General features: G+C 41.0%; 1 protein-coding gene across 1 annotated transcript in view; it reads right to left on the bottom strand.

The window, feature by feature from the left end:
- LOC124595470 overlaps positions 1 to 22,059 on the bottom strand; it is a 47,585-nt gene extending 25,526 nt beyond the window's left edge. The window contains exon 1 of the mRNA XM_047134226.1: positions 21,904 to 22,059. Within this exon, the coding sequence (XP_046990182.1) occupies positions 21,904 to 22,042 (139 nt within the window). The 5' untranslated portion in view covers positions 22,043 to 22,059. The remainder of the gene's footprint in view (positions 1 to 21,903) is intronic.
- Positions 22,060 to 27,884: the final 5,825 nt, after the last annotated feature.

Here is a 27,884-nt window from a genome sequence, read left to right as displayed (position 1 = left end):
CAATCTCCATCCTTCGCATCACCCTCTCCAACACTATTTTGAAGAGTAGCGTGGATAATACATCACCCTGTCTTAACCCTTGGGTGACCTCAAATTCCTTAGAAAGTCTTCCTTCTACTTTTACCTGGCATTTTGTGCTGGTGAGGGCCATTTGTACCAGTCTGATAAATTTACTTGGGAATTCCATCTCCATTAATGTGTCATATAGCTTTTTCCTTTTAACACTATCATAGGCCTGTTTAAAGTCTAGAAAAAGTTGGTGTACATCCACATTATATTCATAACACTTTTCTATTTGCCTTATAATGAAGATCTGGTCTGTTGTTGATCTGCCCCGTCGAAAACCGCACTGCTAGCTCCAAGTATTTCTTCTGTTATTGGTGTTAAGTCTCATATCAATGACTTTGGTTAATACTTTGTACACCACGCTGACTAAAGCAATACCGAGATAATTTTCACAGTTTGCTTTGTCCTTTTCTTATGAATAGGGCACATAATGGCCATGTTCCACTGGTCTGGCATCTCTTCCTTTTCCCATATTTCCACTATCAGCTGATGTACCAATCTTGTTAGATGTTCACCTCCACCCTTGATCATCTCTGCTGAAATGTTATCGTTACTTGGAGCCTTATGATTCCTTAGGATTTTAATTGCTTTCCTAACTTCCTCTATAGTTGGTATAGGTACAGGTCTTTCATCCTGACTAACATTCAGCCACAGTTGGTGACCCTCTGTTTCATTTTCTTCCACAACTTCTCTTTCTGTAGTGACATTCAGCAGCTCACTGAAATATTCGGCCCATCGGTCTAGAACCTGTTCTTCTCCTCCTATAAAATTTCCTTCTTTATCTCTGCAGAATACCGTACGTGATTGGAAGCCTTTCATAAGTTCCTGAACTCACTTGCTGAATTTTCTTACTTCTTGATCATTATATTCTTCTAGCTCTGTAATCCATCTCCTCTCTAATTCTCTTTTCTTTCTTCTGCAAATCCTATCTGCCTCTTTCCTTTTCTTCATCAATTCTTCTGTGTTAGATCTTGTTGTCCTGTTTATCATTTTCTTCCCTGCCGCATTTCTCTCTTCCACTGCCTTTTAACAATCTTCATCATACCATCCTGCCCTTCTCACCCTTTCTTCTAAACCTAAGACTTCTTCTGCAGTTTCTTGTAGAGCCTCTTTAATCATACTCCACTTCCCTTCGATGCTTTCCAGAGCTTGGCTTTGTTTAACCTCACATTTCTTCTGTAGTTCTGTTTCAAACTTTTCGGATACTACCTCTTCTTTCAATTTAGAAACATTGTATCTTCGAGGAGCTTTTCTCTTCCCTCTGGATCCATATTTCACTCTTACCATATAATGATATGAATCGCAGTCAGCCCCCCTGCAGCTATCAACTTCAAGGATGTCAGACGCATGTCCCCTGTCGATTACCACATGGTCAATTTGATTAAAAGTAGTGCCACCTGGCGAGCGCCATGTGGCTTTCCCTGTGTCCTTTCTCTGGAGCCATGTACTCTTCACTACCATTGCATTGCCCATGGCAAAGTCTATAAGTCTTTGTCCATTTTTATTCGACACCTCATGCAAGCTTTCATTTCCTACTGTTTCTCTAAAGGCTTCTTCTTTTCCCGCTTTTGCATTGAAGTCACCCATCACTAACTTTAAATCATTCCTTGGTATACCTTCTAATTCCTGTTCCAGACGACCATAAAACTCATCTTTCACTTCAACCTCATCATCTTCTGAGGTTGCATACACACATACTAGAGTAATGTTGAAGAAGCGGGCCTTCATTTTCAAACTACACATCCTTTCATTTATAGGGTTAAAATTTATGACTGCTGATTTGTACTTACTGTCTACAAGAAAGCCAGTACCACCTACCATACCACTGTCTCCTCCACTATACATAATAGTGTAATTACCGCTTTTTATGATACCATCTCCTCTCCATCTGACCTCTTGAACTGCTGCTGCTACTCCTATACGGTATTTCCCCATCTCTTGTTTGAGTCCATGTAGAGCTCCTGGCTTGCTCAAAGTTCTTACATTCCAAGTACATCTACATCTACATACATACTCCGCAATCCACGATACGGTGCGTGGCGGAGGGTACCTCGTACCACAACTAACATCTTCTCTCCCTGTTCCACTCCCAAAGAGAACGAGGGAAAAATGACTGTCTATATGCCTCTGTACGAGCCCTAATCTCTCTTATCTTATCTTTGTGATCTTTCCGCGAAATATAAGTTGGCGGCAGTAAAATTGTACTGCGGTCAGCCTCAAATGCTGGTTCTCTAAATTTCCTTAGTAGAGATTCACGAAATGAACGCTTCCTTTCCTCTAGAGACTCCCACCCGAGTTCCTGAAGCATTTCCGTATCTCTCACGCGATGATCAAACCCACCAGTAACAAATCTAGCAGCGCGCCTCTGAATTGCTTCTATGTCCTCCCTCAATCCGACCTGATAGGGATACGAAACGCTCGAGCGGTACTCAAGAATAGGTCGTATTAGTGCTTTATAAGCGGTCTCATTTACAGATGAGCCACATCTTCCCAAAATTCTACCAATGAACCGAAGACGACTTCCCTACAACTGCCATTACATGCTTGTCCCACTTCACATCGCTCTGCAATGTTACGCCCAAATATTTAATCGACGTGACTGTGTAAAGCGCTACACTACTAATGGAGTATTCAAACATTACGGGATTCTTTTTCCTATTCATCTGCATTAATTTACATTTATCTATATTTAGAGTTAGCTGCCATTCTTTACACCAATCACAAATCCTGTCCAAGTCATCTTGTATCCTCCTACAGTCACTCAATGACGACACCTTCCCGTTCACCACAGCATCATCACCAAACAGCCGCATATTGCTATCCACCCTATCCAAAAGAATGTTTATGTAGATAGTAAACAACAGTAGCAAAGCAGCAAAGTATGTATCATTTCTGCGTTTACGTTGTCCTCTTCTTTGCATGGGTCGTTCATCAGTATCATCAGTCCGGCTGTTCCTATCTTTGAGTTTCGGAAGAATATTTTTTTCCGTTATGCGGATGTTAGCCCCATGATCAACCCCCAACCTGGATGGCCTGGATTTGTATCGGGTTTACTCCCTTAGGTAGATTGGCTTCACCACACCTCTAGAGCCCTCCCTGCCCCATGTTGTAGAAATTGAAAATGATAAGGAAAAAGGATTGGCTTAGGATAGGATAGGACAGGAGACAGGTTATCGATAAGTCTTTGTGGGACACACTTGGTCTCGCTCCTCCCCTTCGGCCTGTCTGGCATGGGTGACCCTGCTGGTAGCTACGCTACCGCCGGCATAGCCCTCCAGATCCTGAGCATGCAAACCTCCTCGCCCACACGGACAGTTTAGGTTCGAAAAATGTGCAGGAAAGCTGCTTCACAAGTCATTGTGCAGTAAAGACGGAGTCAATTATGACCGTTATGCATAGGAATACCAGATTTTCACGGTAGCCCGAAGCCAAGGTTAAAACACAACGTGCGACCGCTGCTTTCGGCATCATGTGGCCGTGTCTTGCCAACACAGGGTGTGTTTGGCCTTGGCATGTGTAAGGTAACTGTCGGCGATGGTTCCTTCCTGTCAGACCCGTTTCAGTTGGAACCCTCAGTCAGGTGGTGCGAGAGCCGGCGAAGCTATAAAGCCACCAACGTCTCGTTGTCAAAAGGTGAGTCACGCAGTCGCTCTCATCCCAGCTCTGTCACACGAACAGGAGCAGCTTTTCCAAGAGATGAGCCTGTCTCGACATTTCTTCCGTTGCAGCATATTACATCCGCTCAGTTCTGGTTAGTCCCCCATTAAATTACCCCTGGAAGGGGTGGAGGGGGATAGTACCTGTAGAAGAACAATGTGCTGTTTCCATGTTTCTGTACCATATGTGTGTGTACTCCAGTGTACTGCTTCATTTAATTTCAAGGAAAGCTTTGGCTGTAGCTAGAACATCATCATCATTATCGACCTGAACAGTTTCCCATCACAGGCTGGGTCCGTTTGGAACATAAGCCCCGCACATCTAGTTCTGTTTTCCCTCCACCCTTCTTTGTTAACTCTGGTCCATTCCTCGCCTCCCTTTTCAACACACTCCTGTACATCTTTCAGCCATCTATCCCTTGGTCTTCTTCTTGATCTTTCTTTCGCAGCTCCATTTCATGTATCTTTTTGGGACTCCTCTTGTTTTCCATTCTCTTTAAGTGCCCATACCATCTTTGCCTTGATGTTTCTATCTCTCTCTTCAAGGATTCTACTTTCACTATTTCCCTTATCCTTTCAGTCCTCATCCTGTCTCTCTTTGTCAATCATATCCTACTTCTGGAGAACTTCAGTCACATGCCTGTAATCTGCCTACATCTATTTTCTTCATTATCCATGTTTCAGATGCACAGGTCAGTGTTGCGATGTAGTAACTTCTATATATTACTTCTTTTGTCCGTAGCTAGGTGCTAATTTCAGTACAGTGAACTCGGAACTGGCAGCCCAATTTTCATTGCTAAGACCATCAATATATACTCTAAAACAAAACAAAAAAAACGGCTAACTACGGAGGAGCTATCCGACAGGGACGGAAAGTGGTAATATATGATGTACATGGACAGATAAACAAATGACTACAATGTTAAAAATATTGCATGATTTATTCAAGAGAAGAAGCTTATCAAATTGAGCAGATCAATAACGCTTTCGTCCACCTCGGGGCCCCTATGTAAGCAATTATTCCGCTTGGCATTGTTTGATAGAATTGATGGATACCCTCTTGGGGGCCAAATTCTGTCCAATTGGCGCGCTATATTGTCAAAATTCCGACCTGGTTGGAGTGCCATGCCAATAATACTCCAAACGTTCTCGTTCTGGAGAGGTATCCGGTAACCCCTCTGGCTATGATAGTGTTTGGCAGCACGAAGAAAAGCGGTAGAAACTCACATCGTGTGCGGGCGGGCATTATCTTGCTGAAACGTAAGCCCAGAATGGCTTGCCATAACGAGAAACAAAACGGAGCCTAGAATATCGTCGGCGTACCTCTGTGCTGTAATCGTGCCGCGCATGACAACCATAGGAGTCCTCCTTTGAAATGAAGTGGCATTCCAGACCATTACTCCTGGTTGTCTGGTTGTTGGGTCATATGATAGGTGACAGTCAGAATGGTATCCATAGCTGTTCATGGCAAGACGTCTTTGCTGATCACAGGGGCTCTGTTCGAAACGCGATTGATAACTGAAGACCTACGCACTCAATGAGACTCCAGTCCGAAGCTGTGTCAGGAGACACCCCAGACAGCGATGACAAATGGCTCTGAACACTATGGGACTTAACATCTGAAGTCATCAGTCCCCTAGAACTTAGAACTACTTAAACCTAACTAACCTAAGGACACCACACACATCCAAGCCCGAGGCAGGATTCGAACCTGCGACCGTAGGAGTCGTGCGATTCCGGACTGAAACGCCTAGAACCGCTCGGCCACCGCGGCCGGCCAGCGATGAAATATCAATGACTGTCGCCTGCCGTATGGCCTGAGAATCAGGAGTAATGATCTGGGTGCCATTTCTCTTTATAGTAGGACACCTTTGCTTGCCATTTGCGATACCCTTGCAGCACAGCGACACGTCCATGATATTCTTCGCCCAGTTTTGTTGCCCTTCATGACAAGCCATGCTGAGCTTACATTTCAGCAAGATAATGTCCGCCTGCACACAGCGAGAATTCCTACTGATTGTCTTCATGCTTGCCAAACACTGTCTTGACCAGCAAGGTCTTCGGATCTCTCCCCATTTGAGATGGTTTGAAGAATTATAGGACAGCTGGACAGAATTTGGCACGTTACCCCTCAGTAGAATACCCAAAAATTTTATCAATCAATACTAAGCCAAATAACTAATTGCATAAGGAGCTAGAGGTGCAACAATGCGTTACTGGATTGCTCAAATTGTGAAGCTCTTCTCTTGAATAAATCAACCACTATTTTTGTAAATGTAATAATTTGTTTGTCTGTATATGTATATCACAACTGCTGATTTTCGTTCCATCCAAATAATTCCGTCGTGGAACGGCTTTTTTTAGGTTAGAGTGTAGTATTTTATTTATTATTCTCTTATAAATACGACCTTCTTTAGAGCTGAGGAACTCTGGAACAAAATGTTACTCCACCCTTTAAAGTAACGGTAAATAGTGATAGTAAATCCTCTGTCCTCAATGTTACAGGATACGAACCTACATGCAAGTGGTCAAGTAAGTCCGAATAGCTTCTCCAACGGAAAATTTATATAAACATTTTCTTTGTGTGTGAATTAATTTAACATGCAGAGCAACATCTCCCAAAAGACTATTCGTCCCTCAGCTTCCATCACCTCTGCTCAGCTCCACAGCTCCGTTTTGCCACGTTTCTCCCCAAAACTAACAAAAAAAGGGATGCGAAAAATACGATAAAGAGACACCTTGATAAGTAATGTGTTAAGGCATCAGGAAATTGTAAAGTGTCAACCAAAGGTACTCTAGGCACCTGATGCTTGAAGCTGCGACAGCGAAACTCGCCACAGGATGGCCACCAAACGACATTTTCTGATTGGATTGTTAGATGAGCAGCTCACACATCTCTTTGGACGACTATTAGAGAGCAGATATTTGCACAATGAAGGCTATTTGGAGGCATACTTTGGGGCAAAGCTGAACACGTAGCTGGCAGATATCCAAGAAAATAAGTGCAACCAAAGATAATGCTTTCATAGAGAAATCTTCTTGGCTAGCGTGTATTTTCTTTAGAATGGGAAAAGTCAAATTTATGGGACAACAGGAAATTCTTTTAACAAATAATTAGACCACCGAGACCAAGATCCTAAGCTGGCCATAAGACGTATGGACACACCGAGAACAACTTTGGAGAACTCTAGGGCAGAGTTCCCTTGGAATCGGACACTTCTATGTGTGATTTAATTAGAGACGCTTCACTGTTAGGTCTGACAAAATATGCTCCCGCAAGATTTTGTTTGTCAGCACAGGTCCGGACCGGCAGTGAAGCACACAGCTGGTCGCTGACTCACTCAACTGCTGTTGCAGCACTCACTCACCCCCCCCCCCCCCCCCCCCCCCGCTTCCAAGGCCTGTTCTTCCCCTGGCCGCAGCAATAACGTCACAAAAGAGCCACACTGCCGACAGGCTGCTCAATGTCCTTGTCACAACATGCAGTTAAGCACTCCAGTCATACTCGACCTGCGACCTGAGATGTTCTGCTCGCCTTAGGGGAATAACTTCAACCCAGAAACACGAACAAGTGCTTTTCTTTAACATAATGAAAGAAAGGTTGAAGACGGATATTTGCAGATTCATGTGAAGGGTTTTCACAATGTTGATTATACTACTCTCTTTGGCATTTTGGAGATAGCAGGGGTAAAACTCTGGGAGACAAACATTTTCCACATCTTATATAGAAACCAGCCAGCAATTGTAAGAGATCAAGGAAATGAAAGGGAAGTAGTGACTGATGCAGGAGTAAGTCGGAGTCGTAACATATCTCCAATGTTATTCAGTCTGTACATTAAGCAAGCATTAAGAAAAATCAAGGAGAAATTTGAAAAGGGAATTAAAGTTCAGCGAGTAGATATAAAAAGTTCGGGTTTTGATGATGACAATGTAATTTTGTAAGGGACATGAATGGACTTAGAAGAGTTGCTGACCGCAATCGACAGTGGCTGGGAATCGGACTATAAGAAGAACATCAACAAGTTTAAAAGAAGCGTAATGGGATGTACTCGAATCAAATAAGGCGATTTTCGGGGATTACAGTAGGAAATGGGGCATTGAAAGTAGTAGATGAGTTCTCCACTTCAAGTAGCGAAAACCTTATGATTGTCGAAGCTGAAAGGGTATAAAAAGTACAAAAAGAGGATTTTTTGCATCTGACATAAATTTAGCAGCAGCATTTCTTTTTGGGGGATATTTCTCTAGGATTTGGCCTTGTACGAAAGTGAAACGTGAACAATTAGCAGTTCAGACCAGAAGAGAGTAGAAGTTTTTGAACTGTGGCTCTATAAAAGAATATTAAGGATTGCATGAGTAGATCGAATAACTAATGAGGAGATAGAAAAGAAATTTATGCCACGACTTGACTAAAAGAAAGGATTAGCAGACAAAACACATCCTGATGCATCAATAAATAGTCAATAAGCTAATGAACTAGGGGTAAAAACTGCTGAGTCAGACCTAGGTATCAACACTGTAAGCATGTTCCAGTAGTTATTCAGAGGCGAAGAAGTTTACAAAGAATTGGTTAGTTAGCATAACTTGTTGGTTCAAACTGGTTTTCACACTGAAAACCACAATAACTACAATAGGCATTTTGTTGTTTTCTGATATTACTCATAATAATGGGAAAATATCCTAAAAGGAAATTAACTATGCTTTATACAAAAAAACAGATTTAGTTTGTGGAAGTAAAGTGATTGTAATAAACTGTATTTATATTTCTGTGGATGGTGTATATATACCCTGTATAGAGAGTGTAACAGTTATAAGTGGAAATATTATTACTGAGGATACTGTATTGATCAACATTACATCAGGATTTACTTCATTTGCAGACTGTTAATTGTGGCTGTTAGTAGCAGTATGTTTTTATGTTTGTTAGTGCCTCCAAGTACATGTAGCAAGAGCAAGTCATGTTTATTTTTCCTTGGGCAGTACGACAGATTTTGAATTGTGGACATTTGGTGTTGAAGAGTGGACATTTGGATTCCCAATAGGTAGCCTACACTGCAGGCCTAGTGCACTTATTTGGTACAGTACGACTTGCAGAAAACATCAGGTAGTAAATTTTGTGAAGAATGTTTGATGCAGATGAAAAATATGATATGGGTAAATAATAAGGTACCACATATAAAAATATCTGCACTTATACCCGCTACACCGCATATATTAAACTAATTCTCAGTGTTACACCTTTTTCGATCCCATAAATAATAAATGAAATCGACATTAATTAACTCATATGTCGGGTTTACCTGAACACATCGCTGCAGATTGACACACAACATTCACCTTTTTCTACATGTATCACTACATTACTTCGCTTCACAACATTGGTTCTAATTACATTAATCACAAATTCCATTGTACTGGAGAGAATGTAGAGGGGAAAAATTGTTGAAGACAGAGACTGAAATATGACGAGAAATAATTTCTACATGTGTTACTACGTTACTTCGCTTCACAACATTGGCCCCAAATAAATTAATCACATATTGCATGGTAGTAGAGAGAATATAAAGGGGTAAATTGTTGAAGACAGAGACTGCAATATTACCACAATTAATTTGGATATTAGGTGTGTGGGTGCTACTCTGAGACGAAATTGTAGTAAGCGGTATCAAATCAGTTATAAGACCCACTGTCAAAAGAGGAGAAAAAAGAAACAATACCTGGCCACGGCCATCAATTCGTTCATCAAAGCCCTTCGACAGCACTTCTTATTGTCGTTGTAAAGCACATTGAAAATACTACGACACCCTACCTCATGATCTAATTCTTTGGCTGGCTTTGCTTTACTGACGTTCGACCCTCTTAAACAGCGAAACATGTAAGTTTCTTAATAAGATATTTGTCTGGTAACAAGTGGATAGAAGCAGCGAGTTCAGGTATTAGTCTTTGTAATACAATGTAAGCATCATTCCTCACCTTTTCCGGAACACATTATGTGAGGTCTTCGAAAATGCTAACACTATTGGCAAGGAGTAGTAGCAACAAAAAGCAAAGAATTTATGCATGCCTTCGAGCAGCGGTTTCTCTAAACAGACTTGAGAAATAGACTTTCATGAGGACTACAGCGCATTCCGTAGTCACATTGACGCTGAAATAAGATAATAATTACTCGCTGTTTGCTCTTTGTTTTCGCAATTAAGGCTCCTACATACAGCAAAGGTGTTCTCCTTCCGCCACGGAAAATCCCCTTAACTCGAACAGAGGGACCGCGTAAACTGGCAAGATCTAGTTTTAAGAGATTTGTGGCCAATTATCTCCTCTCTCTCTCTCTCTCTCTCTCTCTCTCTCTCTCTCTTCCTCTCTTTGTCTCTCTGCCCGTTTGTTACTCCTTTTCCCTTCTGAACATCACCTTCGCAGTATGTGTGCAGATGTGAATGATTGGGGGTCTGTGTGTGTGTGTGTGTGTGTGTGTGTGTGGCGCGTGCCAATTAGGTAGTGTAACAATGGATATTGACACTTCAAAGACAAAAATAAGATCAGTTAAATTACGTCCGCTGTCTGCCTTACAAAGGTGTAATACACGAAATACAGTGGTATTACTTTCTCTTTCATTTCATTCCACCTCTAATACGCTTTAGTTTTCAGCTAATCATAGACCATTTCAACTTTTTGTCCTTCGCAGGTCTGAAGCTAGAGAGCAGCTGCGTATCACCCAGTAAGGAGTCAGTACCTAGAACGGTTTCCAGCTCGTTGGAATTACTTGGTATTTCAGCTCTCTGATCGAGAACATGCTTAACAATAATGGAAAATAAAAAAAAACTAAATAAAATGCTTGATATAAAAAATACGGTTAAACAGAATATTAGAGTTATAATGTTCGTTGTAAAAAAGGAAAAGAAGAAGAAAATTCACTATACTCATGTTGCTCAGTCGGTGTTTCTAACAGACAGTTTTCAGCCTTCAAATTTTTTGCATTTATCGAAATACACGCGACAATGAACCTATAGCTTTGACAATTACTCACATAGTTTATAAGGAAAGGGAAATCATCGAGCCCATAGGTTATCACTTCGTACCCGCTTTCCGGAGGAGACATGTGCTTCTTAGGATGCCTTTAAAAATTTGAAACGTTACGTTAACCGAATATGAACTGCAACTATGAGGACTTTATTTTCTAATTTTTCCAGCAATTTCAAGCGTTAACGAACAAACGAGAACGAAAATCTCAATAAATTACAGTATGTATGGCGGTTCACATAGAAAGTGTTACACATAGGGTCTATTATTTGCTTTACCATCGAATGTAGGTAGCTGTCCCACTTGAGGACCAGACCAGTGATTCTAGTGCTGGATATAATAGATCGTAGATTTCTCTCAAAACATTTATGTCTTTTTAAAGAAATATTGTGAAACACTCAAGAATCACAGAAGAGTTTACTAAATTATAAATACGTGTGAATATCTGGTAGGGGATTGTGATCTAGTAGTAGCGTCTTTTACTAATAATCAAAATATCCAGTGTTCTGGGTTCGAATCAAGACACTGCTTAAATTTCGTATAAACATCACCTGAAATCGCTTCCGAACACTCCTAGTATCAGGCTTCACCCTTGTTCTGCCAAGGGGTCGTCAAAGAACCGGAGAAGTGAACAGAAGTTCAGGGCAACCTCTTACCCTTGGGAAACAATCAGCAATGATGAATGGCATGAGGATGCAAAAGGCAAAGGAAACGACTGCGTTAAAAACACACACACTGCTTGCTCAAGACAAGTGGTCTGTGACCGGTAAGTGTCATGACGATCTCTCCATTGAATAAACAACTCGGACTAGTGCCCCAATCGGATCTCCGGGATGGGCTGCAAACGATGAGATGAAAATGAGAAAAAGGCGAAATAACAAATGGAAGGATAACGTATTATAAATCGGAGAGTGGAAAATCAGAAGTTTCGAAGTGACAAGAAACCTAGAAAATCCGAAAATGTAAATGTAAAGACTCAATATATATGTAGTGGAGGAAAGTGAAGTGAAATGGAAAGAAGGCAAGGATACCTGTTCAGCCGATTGTAGCGTAGAAAATGATAAAACGTGAATATGAGTAGGGAGGTAGGGCAGGGAGTGATTTACTGTGAACAGTTCAGTGATAGCTGGCCGCTGTGGCCGAGCGGTTCTGGGCGCTTCAGTCTGGAACCGCGCGACCGCTACGGTCACAGGTTCGAATCCCGCCTCGGGCATGAATGTGTGTGACGTCCTTAGGTTAGTTAGGTTTAAGTATTTCTACGTTCTAGGGGACTAATGACATCCGATATTAAGTCCCATAGTGCTCAGAGCCATTTGAACCATTTGAAGTTCAGTGACATGGCTGTTCTCATCAAAATCGACAGCATAACAACGCCGACAAGAATAGGTCAGGTATAATTGCTGACGTTGCAAACAGAACGTGAAGAGACAGAGTCAGTGTATGAGGGTAATGAACGGTTAATTCAGTACATAGTGGGAGATGAATAATAATAATGATCGGGGTGTGGAATGTGGTTGTAGCGGAAGGAGAAGAAGAAAGGGCTGCAGGAGATTGTGGGTTTAGTGGCAGGAATGAGAGAGGAGAAACGCTAACTGAGTTCTAAAATAAATTTCTGCTGGCAATAACAAAAATACTGTTCAAAAATCATAAGAGGACGAGGTATGCTTGGAAAAGGCCGGGATGCACAGGAAGATGTCAGCTGGATTTCATCATCGTCAGGCAGAGATTCCCAAATCAGATATTGCGTTGTAAGGCGTACTCAGGAGCGGTTCACAATATTTAGTAATGACGTAGATTAGGCAGAAGTTTAACACGCACGTCCCTAAGAACCAGCGTGCAAATACTGAGAAATGATGAGATAGGTTTGATGTTGTCTAATGCTACGGACACTGCGGTAATGGATACCACAGTAGGAACTTCAGTTGAAGAAGAATGAACATCTCTAAAAGCGCCTACAACTACATCTGCATCTACATACATACTCCGCAATCCACCATACGGTGCGTGGCGGAGGGTACCTCGTACCACAACTAGCATCTTCTCTCCCTGTTCCACTCCCAAACAGAACGAGGGCAAAATGACTGCCTATATGCCTCTGTACTAGCCCTAATCTCTCTTATCTTATCTTTGTGGTGTTCCTGCGAAATATAAGTTGGCGGCAGTAAAATTGTACTGCAGTCAGCCTCAAATGTTGGCCTATCACAGAACTTGAACAGACAGACATAAATTCAAGGACGGTAACTGCGTAGAAGCCTTGCCTGACAAATAAAAGTACTTCAGTTGATCGGCCATGTAACGAAGCACAAATATGTTCATCTGAAGACTAGAATATAGAAATGTGTACCAATTAGGAACTAAATAAATAGGGACTGCATGGAAGTCAAAAAATGGTCGCCGAAACGATTCAGTGTACAGAAAAGTCGAAACAACCTTCAGTGAAATTAAAACCAAGGGTGTCAACGTTAAGAATGCAATGGGCATTCCACTGTTAAGAGCAGAGGACAGACGGGACAGGTGGAGGCCTATACAAGGGCGAAGACTTGCCTACTGACGTGATTGAGGAAAAATGGGAGTCGATATGGAAAACAGAGGGTATCCAGTATTGTAGTCGGACTTTAATAGAGCTTCAGAAGACTTCCTATCAGCGATGGTTTCTGCCACTGATAACATTCCTTCAGAATTTTTACTATCATTGGGGTAAGTGCCACCCAGTGACTATTCAAGTTGCTGTGAAGAATGGTTCAAATGGCTCTGAGCACTGTGGGACTTAACTTCTGAGGTCATCAGTCACCTAGAACTTAGAACTACTTAAACCTAACTAACCTAAAGACATCACACACATCCATGCCCGAGGCAGGATTCGAACCTGCGACCGTATCGGTTGCACGGTTCCAGACTGTAGCGCCTAGAACCGCTCGGCCACCCCGGCCGGCCGCTGTGAAGAATCTATGAATCTGGAGATACACCATCAGATTTTCTGAAAAAATATCACGCACACAATCCAGAAGTGTAAAATGACCGATAATTGCGAGAAATACCGCACAATCAAGTTATCGACAGAAGCACTAAAGTTGCAGACAAAAATAATATACAGAGTATCGGAAAAGAAAATTTAGGATTTATTCGATGACGACCAAATTGGCTTTCGGAAAGGCAAGATCACGAGAGAGGCAATTCTTAAGTTGCGATTGATTGTGGAAGCAACACATATTGAGAAAATCAAGACACGTAAATAGGATCTGTCGACTAGAAATGGTGCAAGATATTCAAAATTCTGAGAAAAATACGTGTCTGCTATAGGAAATGGCAGGTTATTCACAATACGTGCAAGAAACAAGATTGAATAATAAGAATGGAAACCAAGAACAAAGTTCTCGGATTAAAAAGTGTGTAAAGAGGGACGTAGTCTTTCAGTCCTGATATTCACTCTGTACATTGAAGAAGCAGTGGCTGAAGTAAAAGAAAGGTTTAGAAGAGGGATTACAGTTCAGAGTGATTGATGACATAGTTATCCTCGCTGAAAATGAGGAAGATTTAAAGGACGTGTTGAATGAAGTGAACAGGCTGATGAATACAGAATATGGACTAAGAGTAAACAGAACAAAGATAAAAGTAACGAGGATTAACAGAAGTGACGAAATTATGAAATTGGGGACAAAGAAATAAATGAAGTTAAGTAATTCAGCTACCTCGAAAGCTAAATAGCACATTACGGACGAAGCAAGGAGAACGTAAGAACCAGACTAGCCCCGGCAAAAAGGGCATTCTTAGCCAAGAAAAGTCTACTGGTATCAAACATAGGCCGTAGTTTAAGGAAGAAATTTCTAAGAATATACTTTTGGAGTACAGCATTGTATGGTAGTGACAAAAGTACTGCGAGAAAAGCATAACAGAAGAGATTCGAAGCATGTGAGATGTTTCGCTAGAGGACAGTGTTAGTACTAGAGTGACATGTAGATAGTAACAAACACAAGGAAAAGCAGAATTTGGAAAACATCGAACAAAGAACTGAGTACGTAGGTTCAAATGGCTCTAAGCACTGTGGGACCTAACATCTGACGACATCAGTCCCCTAGACTTAGAAGTACTTAAACCTAACAAACTTAAGGACATCACACACATCCATGCCTGAGGCAGGATTCGAACCTGCGACCGTAGCAACAGCGCGGTTCCGGACTGAAGCGCTTAGAACCGCTCGGCGACAACGGCCGGCGGAGTACGTAGGGTATAACAGCTACTCTGAGATGAAGATGTTAGCACAAGAGAGCAACTCGTGAAGGGCTGTATCATATGCTCACAAGACTGATGAACCCACACCCCCTCCCCGGAGAAGAAAGAAACAGAGTAGGGGCGGTGTAAAAGAACTCCCCATGTTCCAACCCGCCAGTTCAGTGCATCAACACACTTCATTGTAGTCTTATTTCTTGATCACAGATATACGTTAATTTCAGCGTAACCACACAAGACAAATGAGCATTTTTGGAAGAAGATTTGCAGTAATTTGCGTTCCCCTATGAAATGAGCAAAGAAGGGAAAGCAGAAAGGTGGAAGGAGTATAAAGAGGGTCTATACGAGGGCGATGTGCTTGAGGACAAGTTTATGGAAATGGAAGAGGCTGTAGACGAAGATGAAATGGGAGATATGATACTGCGTGAAGAGTTTGACAGAGCACTGAAAGACCTGAGTCGAAACAAGGCTCCGGGAGTAGAAACCATTCAATTAGAACTACTGACAGCCTTGGAAGAGCCAGTCCTGACAAAACTCTACCATCTGGTGAGCAAAATGTATGAGACAGGCGAAATACTCTCAGACTTCAAGAAGAATATAATAATTCCAATCCCAAAGAAAGCAGGTGTTGACAGATGTGAAAATTACCGAACTATCAGTTTAATAAGTCACAGCTGCAAAATACTAACGCGAATTGTTTACAGACGAATGGAAAAAGGGGAAGATCAGTTTGGATTCCGTAGAAATGGTTGGGACCCGTGAGGAAATACTGACCCTACGACTTATCTTAGAAGAAAGATTAAGGAAAGGCAAACCTACTTTTCTAGCATTTGTAGACTCAGAGAAAGCTTTTGACAATGTTGATTGGAATACTCTCTTTCAAATTCTGAAGGTGGCAGAGGTAAAATACAGGGAGCGAAAGGCTATTTACAATTTGTACAGAAAGCAGATGGCAGTTATAAGAGTCGAGGGGTATGAAAGAGAAGCAGTGGTTGGGAAGGGAGTGAGACAGGGTTGTAGCCTATCCCCGATGTTATTCAATCTGTATATTGAGCAAGCAATAAAGAAAACAAAAGAAAAGTTCGGAGTAGGTATTAAAATCCATGGAGAAGAAAAAAAAACTTTGAGGTTCGCCGATGACATTGTAATTCTGTCAGAGACAGCAAAAGACTTGGAAGAGCAGCTGAACGGAATGGACAGTGTCTTGAAAGGAGGGTATAAGATGAACATCAACAAAAGCAAAATGAGGGTAATGGAATGTAGTCGAATTAAGTCGGGTGATGCTGAGGGAATTAGATTAGGAAATGAGACACTTAAAGTAGTGAATGAGTTTTGCTATTTGGGGAGCAAAATAACTGAAGATGGTCGAAGTAGAGAGGATATAATATGTAGACTGGCAATGGCAAGGAAAGCGTTTCTGAAGAAGAAAAAATTGTTAACATCGAGTATAGATTTAAATGTCAGAAAGTCGTTTCTGAAAGTATTTGTATGGGGTGTAGTCATGTATGGAAGTGAATCGTGGACGATAAATAGTTTAGAAAAGCAGAGAATAGAAGCTTTCGAAATGTGCCGCTACAGAAGACTGCAGAAAATTATATGGGTAGATCAGATAACTAATGAATACTATTGAATAGAATTGGGGAGAAGAGGAGCTTGTGGCACAACTTGACTAGAAGAAGGGATCGGTTGGTAGGACATGTTCTGAGACATCTAGGGATCACCAATTTAGTATTGGAGTGCAGCGTGGAGGGTAAAAATCGTAGAGGGAGACCAAGAGATGAATACACTAAGCAGATTGAGAAGGATGTAGACTGCAATAGGTGCTGGGAGATGAAGAAGCTTGCACGGGATAGAGTAGCACGGAGAGCTGCATCAAACGAGTTTCAGGAGTGAAGACCACAACAACAACATGAAATGTGATAAAGCCTGTTATGTTCTTATTGTATATGAATGATTTAGAGGAAAATCTGAACAGCCCTCATAAACTGTTTGCAAACTGATACCGTCGTTTTCCTCCTAGTCAGATGAATGGAAGATCAAAACAAGTTACGAAATGACCCTGACAAAATATCTCAGTGGTACAAAAAGTAGCAACAGACTACAATAAAAAGTGTGTGATCCTCCACCTCAATACTAAGAGAATTTGAGAATTTCTTTCAATTTCTGTTACGTGGTAAATGACACATGTAACAACTGGAACTGGAACGATTATACAGAAAATATTGCACGAAAAACGAACCAAAGACTTCATTTTATTGGCCGAACATTTAAAAAATACATAAAATCCACTGACAAACTCCTCATACTACGCTTGTGCGTCAAGATCTGCGCAGTATGGGATTCCTGCTAGAGAGGAATTGAAACTTCCCCTTTGAATGTAAAGAATGTGTGTGCTGGTAAACTTCTACGTTACTTGATTTTCAAACTCCAGAGTGAAACTGAACGTACTCAGACTGTTTTCTCTTTACTTATTCTGATCATTTCTAAACTAACACACCATATTTTAGCGCAACGCAATCTGACTTATAATAAACCCTACAAAATAACAGCCCTGACTAACAATAACCTATACCCTTCACGAATCACTTACCTCACAAAAATCTTCGTTAGTCGAATTACTGCAATACAGGGTGCGCCAATACTGCCAGTTAAACAGAAGATTGTAACTACTGAAGGCACTAACAACAGATAGGCATATAGTTAGCAAATGAAAGATTCTGTTAGAGAACAAACAATGTATTTACCTTAATAGTGTTCAAAATTCGTGACATCCAGTTTAACAAATTTCCTTTTTCTGGCGGACACACGTCCAGATCGTCCGCTTATAGTAACCTCTCAAAACTCTGGCATCTCTCTCTCCACATCCACCACTGCTGGCGGATCACCTCCAACTGCCTAACACAACACTGGCGAATAACTTCCAACAATGAGTCCAACCAGCCACAGACTGCACACAGCGCAGTCAGCGGTTTTAATAGAAAGCGCTACGTGGCGTTACCAACAGAAAAACCTAAACAGCCTTCTTACAAAATGTGAGAAGAAATCGAAAGATTTCACGTTTAGTGTTAACACAGTTTTAAATTTTCATGTATATTATAAGTGAGTTGCGATCGGAATCATTAAAGCAAAAGCATTTTCCATTGCTACGAAATCTTTTCATAAAATTTCGGTCAATAACTTTCTCCTCTGAATGCCAAAACATGTTTTTGCTTCTCTCGTTAATGCTGGTAACAAGTTCCCTCCGCCATTCACTGTTATTCAATTGCGAAATACATAAATAGATGCAAATGTCTATAAACTTTTGACACCAAAAATTTGCTTTTTTACGAAAAGTCATGATGGAAGAGCTACTGCATGGATTCTGCGTAATTCCCATTCGTTGCGAGTTGTCTTCAGATTCCGACACGATAAAACTTCGACATCTCTGCAGACGGAGAACTTATAAATTTATTAACAATAAAGTCTCGCACTGCATGGCAGACATCGTCTGCTCAATCCGAACAACCTAAGAAAAATCTCTACATCCATCAGAAGTTAAAAGTGTCTACTTTCGGTGTCAATGAAACGGACGCAAAGCATTATGACATCTTCCCTCTTATAGCTGTCGAGCTGCGCTCTGATTAAGAAACATTCTGTTAACGTTTCGTATAATCTAACATCTCACGTTGGAAACAAACATTGTGCCTTTAAGAACACCCTACTTACCTCATCAAAGTCTTAACTAGATTAACAAATTAGGGAGTGTCGTACTAATCCGCTGGACTTCAAGAATAAAACTAGACAAGTAATAGGGGAAATGAATTACCATGGCCCATTATATTAGGTATTGTTTATCGTAGGTTTCTTATGAGCATGATTAACTCATGAAACTGTAATTTTTGCTAAAATACAAATCGTTAATAAAGGGGTTCTCTCTTTCTCTCTCTCTCTCTCTCTTATAAAAATATATGTTATGCAACTATAAACCTATAATCCATGAAAGATACTGTTGGTGACTTATTTTAGAAATTCCATGCATTATATTACATGTGTAACAATAAACTGTAAATTAAGGCCGTTAACATCTTGATAAGACAATGACGAAAATCTCAGTTAGCTCTGAAAGTATGTATATTTCAAATTATCATCTCGAAACAAAACTGCTATCACCCGCTGATAATTTAAAAGTTACAACAATGATACTCAATACGACCAAGTAAGGTATTAAACTAATTTTCACACGGATTCAGAACTCTCTCTAAGAAACAAGGTATTCCTTATTTAAATTCAAACATCTTCTACAACTTGCCCATAAACACACTAAAAGAAAATGGATAACCATAAAAAATCATAAATTAAAAGCATATCTCATTTCTCACTCTTCTGCAAAGTATGTGATTATTTGCATTGTTGATTTTCAAGTTTCCCATACGTACTGTAGGGTACAGTGTCCGTAGGGTACAAGGTCCACTACAGACAAGCCTCCAACTATATCCAGTATGACAATTGTTATTGTCAAACTTTAAGAAGTTTGCTCCCAAAAATGTGTAGATAAATAAACTATAAAAGCCGCAACTTTTGACAGAGGAGTGGATTCTATATTAACCCAGTAAGAAGTTGCAAACGTAGTGTTAATGGACATCAGTTAGTGCCACTGCTATGGAAAATGTTTCACCTGCTATTAATCATACTTTATTGTTAGTGCAAACTACGGAAATAATTTATGGTGCTTGTAATAATGTATGCCTTGACTCGTTTCCGATCACTAGAAATTTCCTCTCGTGATGTCAGCAGCAGACAATGGAATGAATGAATCGTTATTGTGTTTACGTTGTTAATTAAAATATCAATGACGGTGAAACACAGTACCGTTTCGTACCTCAATGCGTCAAGCTCACAGAGAAGTACGAAGTTCCGTCCGAAACACACAATAACCACCATCGCCTGAACTCATCCTCATTCTATTCTATAAGATGCGCCAACAATTCCTTAACATACATGACAAATTTAAAGTTGTTCATGCGAAGGTAATTCTTGGGTATTTCAAATATTATCTGTCGAAACGACATAACTTGGCTACACGAGCACGACAAAACGAGGCAAAGTGTTGAACCTAGACGTTACACTATTTGTCAGTATGTGTAGATAGTGAAGTTGCCTCTCAGATATAAAAGAAGCAAAAAGGTAAAAGTGCTGCTCCTATCGTTAGCAGAACGCACGTTAATGTCATAGCGTTCAAAAAAAAAAAAAAAAGGTGCTCACTTGTAATGTTGTCGTTGTTAGAAATTTTCACCAATTGGCTGGAAAGAGAGGGTAGTGAGGTGTTGGTGCATAGTCCGTAGTCCCGAAAGCGTGTGTCACTACCGTGGCTTAAATCCAGTACCTTTCCATAGTGTCTGTTGGAACGGGGTATGTGCCACTGCGTGTAGTAATCAGTCTGTCGGATGGAGACCTTAAGCTCGACAGCACTACAGCCCGATTAAAATTACTTGATAGCTGGCACTTCACGATTTTGGAGCTGGTTTCCTCCAGAGTACTCAACTTCACGCCCGAACCGTTCGCTGTGGCCAAACTGCCACAATAATTGGTCAGTACACTTCCACTACCTTGTCTGGCGTTCTTTGTTGTGTTTGGATCCCCGGCACTTTGATTTCGTATTTCATCGCACATGAAAACCACACCAACAACCAACACACACACACACACACACACACACACACACACACACACACACACACACGCACACACACGAAACAATGCTAATGAAATACTCGCGTTACATATAAAGCAGTAACCAAACTCTGCCGGATACTTCCAGACAAGACGCGATTCAGCGTACGTATACAGTTTTTCACAATCACAGAGATCGGCTTACATTAGAGAATCTTCGCACGATGTTGTGTAAAGCAGATTTTTCGTAGACCGCAATTCATCTTTGCGACTGGGTCACGTCAGTCGTAAATATAACTACTTAATCCAGTGTTATGGCATAGCGTAATGATTAACGTATAAACCTGCCGTGTATATGTTCTTAGGTTCGTATCTCGAAAAATGCAGCGAGACATTTTTGTTTCTAAATCTAATGAAAAGATTTTGACTATTATATTGATTCAGTTAATCGGTTGAAATGTAATCTGTTTTTGTTTCTAATTTCTTGTCCCATCATTTTCATCACGTATTAACTTTTTTATTTGCTCTTATTTTTTTCCTATCATTCTGTTTTCGTTTGAAATCTGCCTGTGTCGCCTATAATATGTAACCTCGTCCCAACAAGGGCTGCACATCGGTTGGTAACGCGGCAGCTCGTGTAGTCAGTGTCAGGACAGGTTGCTTTCAACGCTGAAACTGAAGTTTTCCTGTACCGAGTTTGTTCTTAGAGGTTAGCTTTAATCGGCGTGAAAAAAGCGATCGTGATTTTAGACCTGCAGCACGTTGTTGATAGCTGTTTTCTCATATACATTGGACATCACGAGGTTGTGGTTAGCTTAGGACATGAGTTAAAATTACGGTCTATAAAACGAGTCGTTGCTGTAGCTCAGTCACTTGTCACTTATAAGTTGTCGACAGAACATCTCGCATTTCCGTCATACCTTGGGTGGCCACTTCTAACTTTGCTCCGCGTTACACGTTAACAGCATTTGTAAAGTGGCCCGTCTTCATTTGTGTCGCCTACAGCTGAGCGGTAGTCGATGGCCGATGTGACAAGACTGTAGCGGCTAGTGACAGATGTCAACTGTTGAAGAAATTTTAATCGGACTATAGTTGCTCTGTCACCAGGTTCAATCCTCTCTTTTCATTTTCATAATCATACAGAAGAACGTAAACTAGACACATTATTGTGCAACCTATTGCATAAATACCACACACAGTCATTGACATGGTTAAGGTGCGCATTTGACGCAGCATCTTTCGATCAGAGAATTGTAGGAATCTGTCAAATACGCCAGTGGAAACTGCGACTCACCCAACACACGTGCCACAGCGGCAGAGCAAAAGGCTAGCAGCAATAGTCGGCGCATCGTGTGGGACTGGTCCTCACCAGCCAGCAGACACTTGCTGCACACTGTGACGAGCAGAAGTGGCGACCAGCCTTGAACCTTCATACTGATAGCTGATAGCCTTCAGCCATCTTGAACACAGCAGCCACCTTCGTTCGACTGATAGTAACTAGTTTCCTCCTCGGCTAACACTGATTGCCCGGCAAGGTCGTGAACTTTGCAACCATAACTCTTCTGTTTGGTCTCACTAGTACCCAGTTTTTTTGAGTCGTCACTCTTTCAGTTAGTTATGTGAACACCACTTGTTCCAATTTTTCCTAAATTTTTCATCTACCCGTAGCCACTATTCACATTTTACTCTATAATACTTTTGCATATTCTAACCTTTGTTCATCGTTGCAGATTTCCCGTCTACTGCTCCAACCAGTGCCCAGTTAACTATTTATGTCCGTTGTCGACGTCTTTGTTCCCGTAACTGTATTACTTTGGTAAAAAAGAAACAATGAGATATTAAGGCTGGTAGGAGTCAAACGGGCAGACTAGGAGCAAAAGAGGCACCATAGGACATTTTAATTTCCACTGTTTATACTTTTACTAATAAATTCATAAAACCTTGTCAGCATGATCAGGAAGGATTCAGGATTCACACCCATAGCAGTGGAAGTTCAAAAACATAACAAAATAAATTTTTTACACGTAAAATTTCATCATATTTTCACTTACTATTGTCTGCATTTGTAGCTATAGGTACACTTTTCTTCATAAGTAAGAGAGATTCTTCATTGAATTTTGCACAGCATACAAACCATACTTACAGGTGTATGAAACTCTAGAATTTATGTAGTTTATGAAAAAATGAATGAGCTGTTACATTTTAAGCTTCATGTTTAGAAAAACTCAAATTTTATAGTTAATTATCTCAATTTTTACCACAGTTTTTCATATATTTGGAAAATTCTACAGTTCCATACTCCTGTAAGTATGGTTTTATGCTGTGCAGAGTTCATCGAAAAAGCTCTCTTACTTATGAAGAAAAGTGTACCTATAGCAACAAATGCAGCTAGTAGTAAGTGAAAAAATGATGAAATTTAAATATCAAAATTTATTTTGTTATGTTTATGAACTTCACTGCTATGAATGTGAATGCTGAATCCTTTCTGGTCATGCTGACAAAGGTTTATGAATTTATTTGTAAACGTATAGACCATGGAAATTAAAATGTCCTGTGGTGCCTCTCCTGCTCCCCCTTAACACAGTAGTGTTGAGTGCCGAGATAGTAAGTTACTGTAATGTGCTGCCAGGGCAGTGATACTGAAGCTAGAGAACACTATGTAGTGAAAAGGGGTCAGGCAATCCCGCTTTATAAAAACTTTACACGCAGACAATATAGGAGAGCAAAATCTACTGATGGGTAGGCATGGAGATGTCGAACAAACTGAATAGTAACTCCAAAATTTTTGCAATAGGATGGGCTCAACGCTTTTTAGAGGCGTTGGAAATCACATTGTTATATCACGTGTGAAAAGAAGGTGGCGTCCACGAAAACTCTCTGGGATGCTGGCACAGTTCCACGACCAGTGGCACTCGCGAAAACCACGGAGTGTCATGCTAACTGGCGAGCAGTGTGTCTGAAAGTATGGTCAGGAACAAACACGGAACAAAGACAGAACGACAGCACAAAGTATGCACAACACTGCTCAAGTGAGTGTAGTAGGTCAAGTAGACTAGAATCTACTCCAGTCTCAGTACGCAGCTGACTTCGAAGTCCACGTGGACGCATCAGGAAAACTACAACTCCAAAGGTACTGCTCAATGTACGTGACACTCACACGGGGCAATCTCACTCTCGACACCTCCTTGTCCGACGTTCAGGAATCTGATTGCGATATAAAATCCATCTCCCCATTGAGAGGCGCAAACGGCCAAAAATGCTCCATCCTGTGCCTAAGTCGCCGACTCAAGGGACGAGGAATGATGAGTATGTCCACCGGGGTTTCCTTCTGGGTACCTTGTGCATGGAAGTCACGGATGACGCTTGAGATGGTGGCAGGTTTACGCTTCACCAGAGACTGGAGGTAATGAAATGGTGAGGGCTGAGGGCCAGTGGCACTTTCTGCTAGTTGCGGTGAAGATGGAAGAAGATATTAAACCTTTATCAGAAAACTTCCCTCCCTCTGAAGTGTTTCTCTAGGTAGGGGCGTAAATCATACTGCTAATGGCGAACAAGCAGTGGGATAGTCGGCAGGTGTCACTCCTGCAGAGTGCGAGAGTTGGTTGATCCTTTCCACATGTGTTAACAGCTCCTAAGTACCTGCACATACATATGTATCTCTGTACAGTTTGACGCAGAGGTTCTTTTGGTATACCAGGTGCTGCTGACCTACCTCAAATGTATAATGTTGTCACAACTTATGTTGCACCATAAGGCCTTGCGTCCATCCAGGTGCGTGCCCAGAAGATGAAACCTTGCTGATACTGTGGCATATCCTGTGAGTGAGAGGTCCAAGGCACAGGGACTATAGATCTAAGACATCGTGAAGCTGATCGTCAAGCAGCACATCAACTGAACTGTGTCCATTGACTGTAGGTGCTCAGTAAAGTTCCAAAAAACTGGACTGGACATCCACTCTTGGTACTGCCAGAACTGTTTTCTTTCGTTGTGCTTTGAACGTCCGGACCAATCGCTCGACCTCTGCAGTTGGTGTTGGATGTAACACCGCAGCGGACAGTTGCTAGAGCCCGGGGTCTACGTTTGGGTTCTGCTGTATCGTTTGCGGGTTCGTACCCTCACCTGACGTGAGGCCGTTCCACGCTCTATTACTTCATTGTAAATTTCAGGTTATGGTGTGTCTCGGCACAACTTTCAATGTAAAGTATTTATAATTAATGTTTTAATAAAAAACTTCAAAGAATATCTAAACTGTTTTGCTTCTGGTATTTCACGTTTAATGTCTTTTCATAAGAGTGAACCCTCAAGTTTAATATTGAACGTGTTTTTAACGTACTTTTTAAGCTGAGCCTAAGAGGGAAATAAAATGTTGTTGTACAATAAATTGTTCTGAAGAGTACTTGGTAAAAGATGATGTTCAGTAGTTTTTTCGGCCATTCCTCTAGGACGTGTTGGTTGGTATCCTCTTAAAATACAAGCTCTTGTTGCCTGTATTAAGAAGTACAACCGAAAACCAGTTAAAAACAGTATGAGACAGAAGCTATGGGCGACGAACACAAATTCACAATTTCAAGACAGGGAAAACAGTTAAGGCATTGCAGAAAGTCAGTTCATTTGCAGATATGACGCGTTACATGGTAGGAGACATTCTTTAGCTTCAAGGTACTAGGTGGTGGACGACTGATGGCATAATTGCCCATAGGTTATGTAATTAGTTTTAAAAATACACAGAATTTTACTCACCATTAAACTCTGTAACTGGAGAATTAACCGTATCTTTCAAGTAGCACTTAAATAAGTAGAACTTCTAATATTTACAAACAATTCAAAAAACAATTGGAAGACAATAATAAAAACTGTAGAAAATGCCGGAAACTGCTTATGGCGGTTTTCTGTTGCGGATTCCTTCAAGTTATTCTAAAATCAGTCAATAGACTTAAATATCGACGAGGAAACATACATTGTCTTTAGCTACATTACCTTTCAGTCACCAAAACCTCCTCTATCAGAATACTGGGGATTCTTAACAACCAGAATTTACAAATGAAATGGACAAGATCCAAAAAAGAGCAGTGCGTTTCGTTATACAGTTGTTTAATAAGGACAAAAGTGTCAAGGAGACACTCGTTCAACTACAGTGACAGATGCGAGAAAGAAGAATTCTGCGTCACGCAAGGGTTTGCTGTTACAATTCCGGGAGCAAACTTTTTAGAAGAGTCATCCAATATATTACTTGCTCCTACGCATATCTTATGAAAATATCACGAAATTAGATAGATTCGAACTCGGTCAGGAGCTCAGCAACAACTGCTTTTCAGGCTCACCATTTGCGACTGAAACAACAAATGGGGGAATTGGCAGTTTTATACAAAACCATGGGGGGGGGGGGGGGGGCAGCTGAGTGTACATGCAGATGGCGAGCCTGCAAATATTTAGCCATGGCGTACATGACGTTTTTCTTTCTGCATTGTCGTTGACTCTCCTCACATTAAGCCAATGGAATTCGCAAATAGAGATCGCAATGGTAGGATCAGTAGCACAATAAGATTGTTGGCTGACAATGTGCAAGTTCCACTCAACGATGGAAAATTGGGGGTAAAATGTCATGTAGTCGCAAATTTTTGTACAGTGGTAGGAGGGAATGTCATTAATAACATACTAAAAATTCCGACTGGTGAAGTGGGATCGAAGGACTGGGGGTGAGGAGCGCATTTAAGGGTAACTTTTCTTAGATTTCCTTTGACTACCTCGAAAACGGCAGTTTGTAGAGAAAATGATTGCACTACAAAATTAAATTACATTATAATTCTTACGAAAAACATCGCATACGTTTTTTTGTCTGTGACTTATGGTTTCCACGTTCTAGTGAATGGAAAAGTAACAGATTATTAAAAATAGCTTTTTAAAGATATAAAATTAATGTTCATTTATAAATGACGCGGGTTGAGAATAGGTTATAAATACTTGTACCGCATGTAAGTGCAGTAGATTTGTACTTAGGGATGAACTTTGTTCTTGCGGTGTAATAGACTGATTAGCCGAGTATTCGCCAGCACGGTAACTCAGCGTGTTCTGTCAGAGGGTTAGCTGCCCTCTGTAATAAAAAAAAAAAAACTGAGTGAATGGATCAATAACGAACTTCAACGGGCGTTAGGGGACGTCCGCCACGAACAATTGCAACTAACTACAACGATCAAAATGAGATTTATAAAAAAAAAAAAAAATGTGGTCTGAGGCGCTGCAGTCATGGACTGTGCGGCTGGTCCCGGCGGAGGTTCGAGTCCACCCTTGGGCATGGGTCTGTGTGTTTGTTCTTAGGATAATTTCAGTTAAGTAGTGTGTAAGCTTAGGGACTGATGAAGCTTAGGGGTTAAGTCCCATAAGATTTCACACCCATTTGAACATGTTTTTGTAACAGAGTGGTAAAGCCGGGGCGGAGCTTAGAAGCATCAGGGAAGGTGGATCAACGATTTTTGTCTTGCAGTTTCCTCTTTCAAAGGTCTGCAAAATGAAAAGTGAGCAGGAAGTTCCCCTTTCTCTCTACTGCACTACATCACAACAAGCAACTAAATAGTATTTCACGAGGTTATAGCGATTCTTCCATAGCTCGCCTTATGAATCACTGGCGACGCAGTGTGCACAGAGACCTGGGGATATTTGTTTTTTCACAAAAGTGTGTTAATACTACATGGAATACAGGTATGAATGACCAACAGTACTAACGCAAGGAAAGCATACGGTGAGAATCTAGGTAAATTACTGCACAGTCTTCTGCAGTGCTACAGGGGAAATTACAGGTGTAGCGTTCTTCTGCGAAAGGCCACTTCCATTATTAGAAGGCTGCTCACTTTTCAGTTTACAGATACACTACACCTCCCCATCTCTTCCTGTGCAGTTCTATCGTGTGAGTAAGTAAAATAACTTCACTGAGCTAGTATCTAGGTAGTGAAGTTATTTTCAGTTTATTGACTATTAATGAGTGGTAGTCAAATGAAAACGAGGCAAATGGAGAAAATGTAAGTAAACTATTGTTATATCAAAAGAAATCACCATAAGCGCTAATACGCTTATCCCACAGCGAGACAAGATGATCAATGCCTTCACTGAAAGATGTTTGCTGTTGCGTACGGAACAAAGTGAACCTCTTAGTTCAAACCAAATCGACTGCCACGATTATCTTTCTTCAGGGCTCTAGTAATACGAAAATTGCATGGGAAGAGATCGGGTCTGTATGAAGAATGTGTAAAGGCTCCTCAGCGACGCTTGTGCAACGTATTC

Source organism: Schistocerca americana, chromosome 2 (genome assembly GCF_021461395.2).
Source record: "Schistocerca americana isolate TAMUIC-IGC-003095 chromosome 2, iqSchAmer2.1, whole genome shotgun sequence".
In the NCBI taxonomy this organism is placed as follows: Eukaryota; Metazoa; Arthropoda; class Insecta; order Orthoptera; family Acrididae; genus Schistocerca; species Schistocerca americana.
This window is presented reverse-complemented; position numbering and strand designations above follow the sequence as displayed.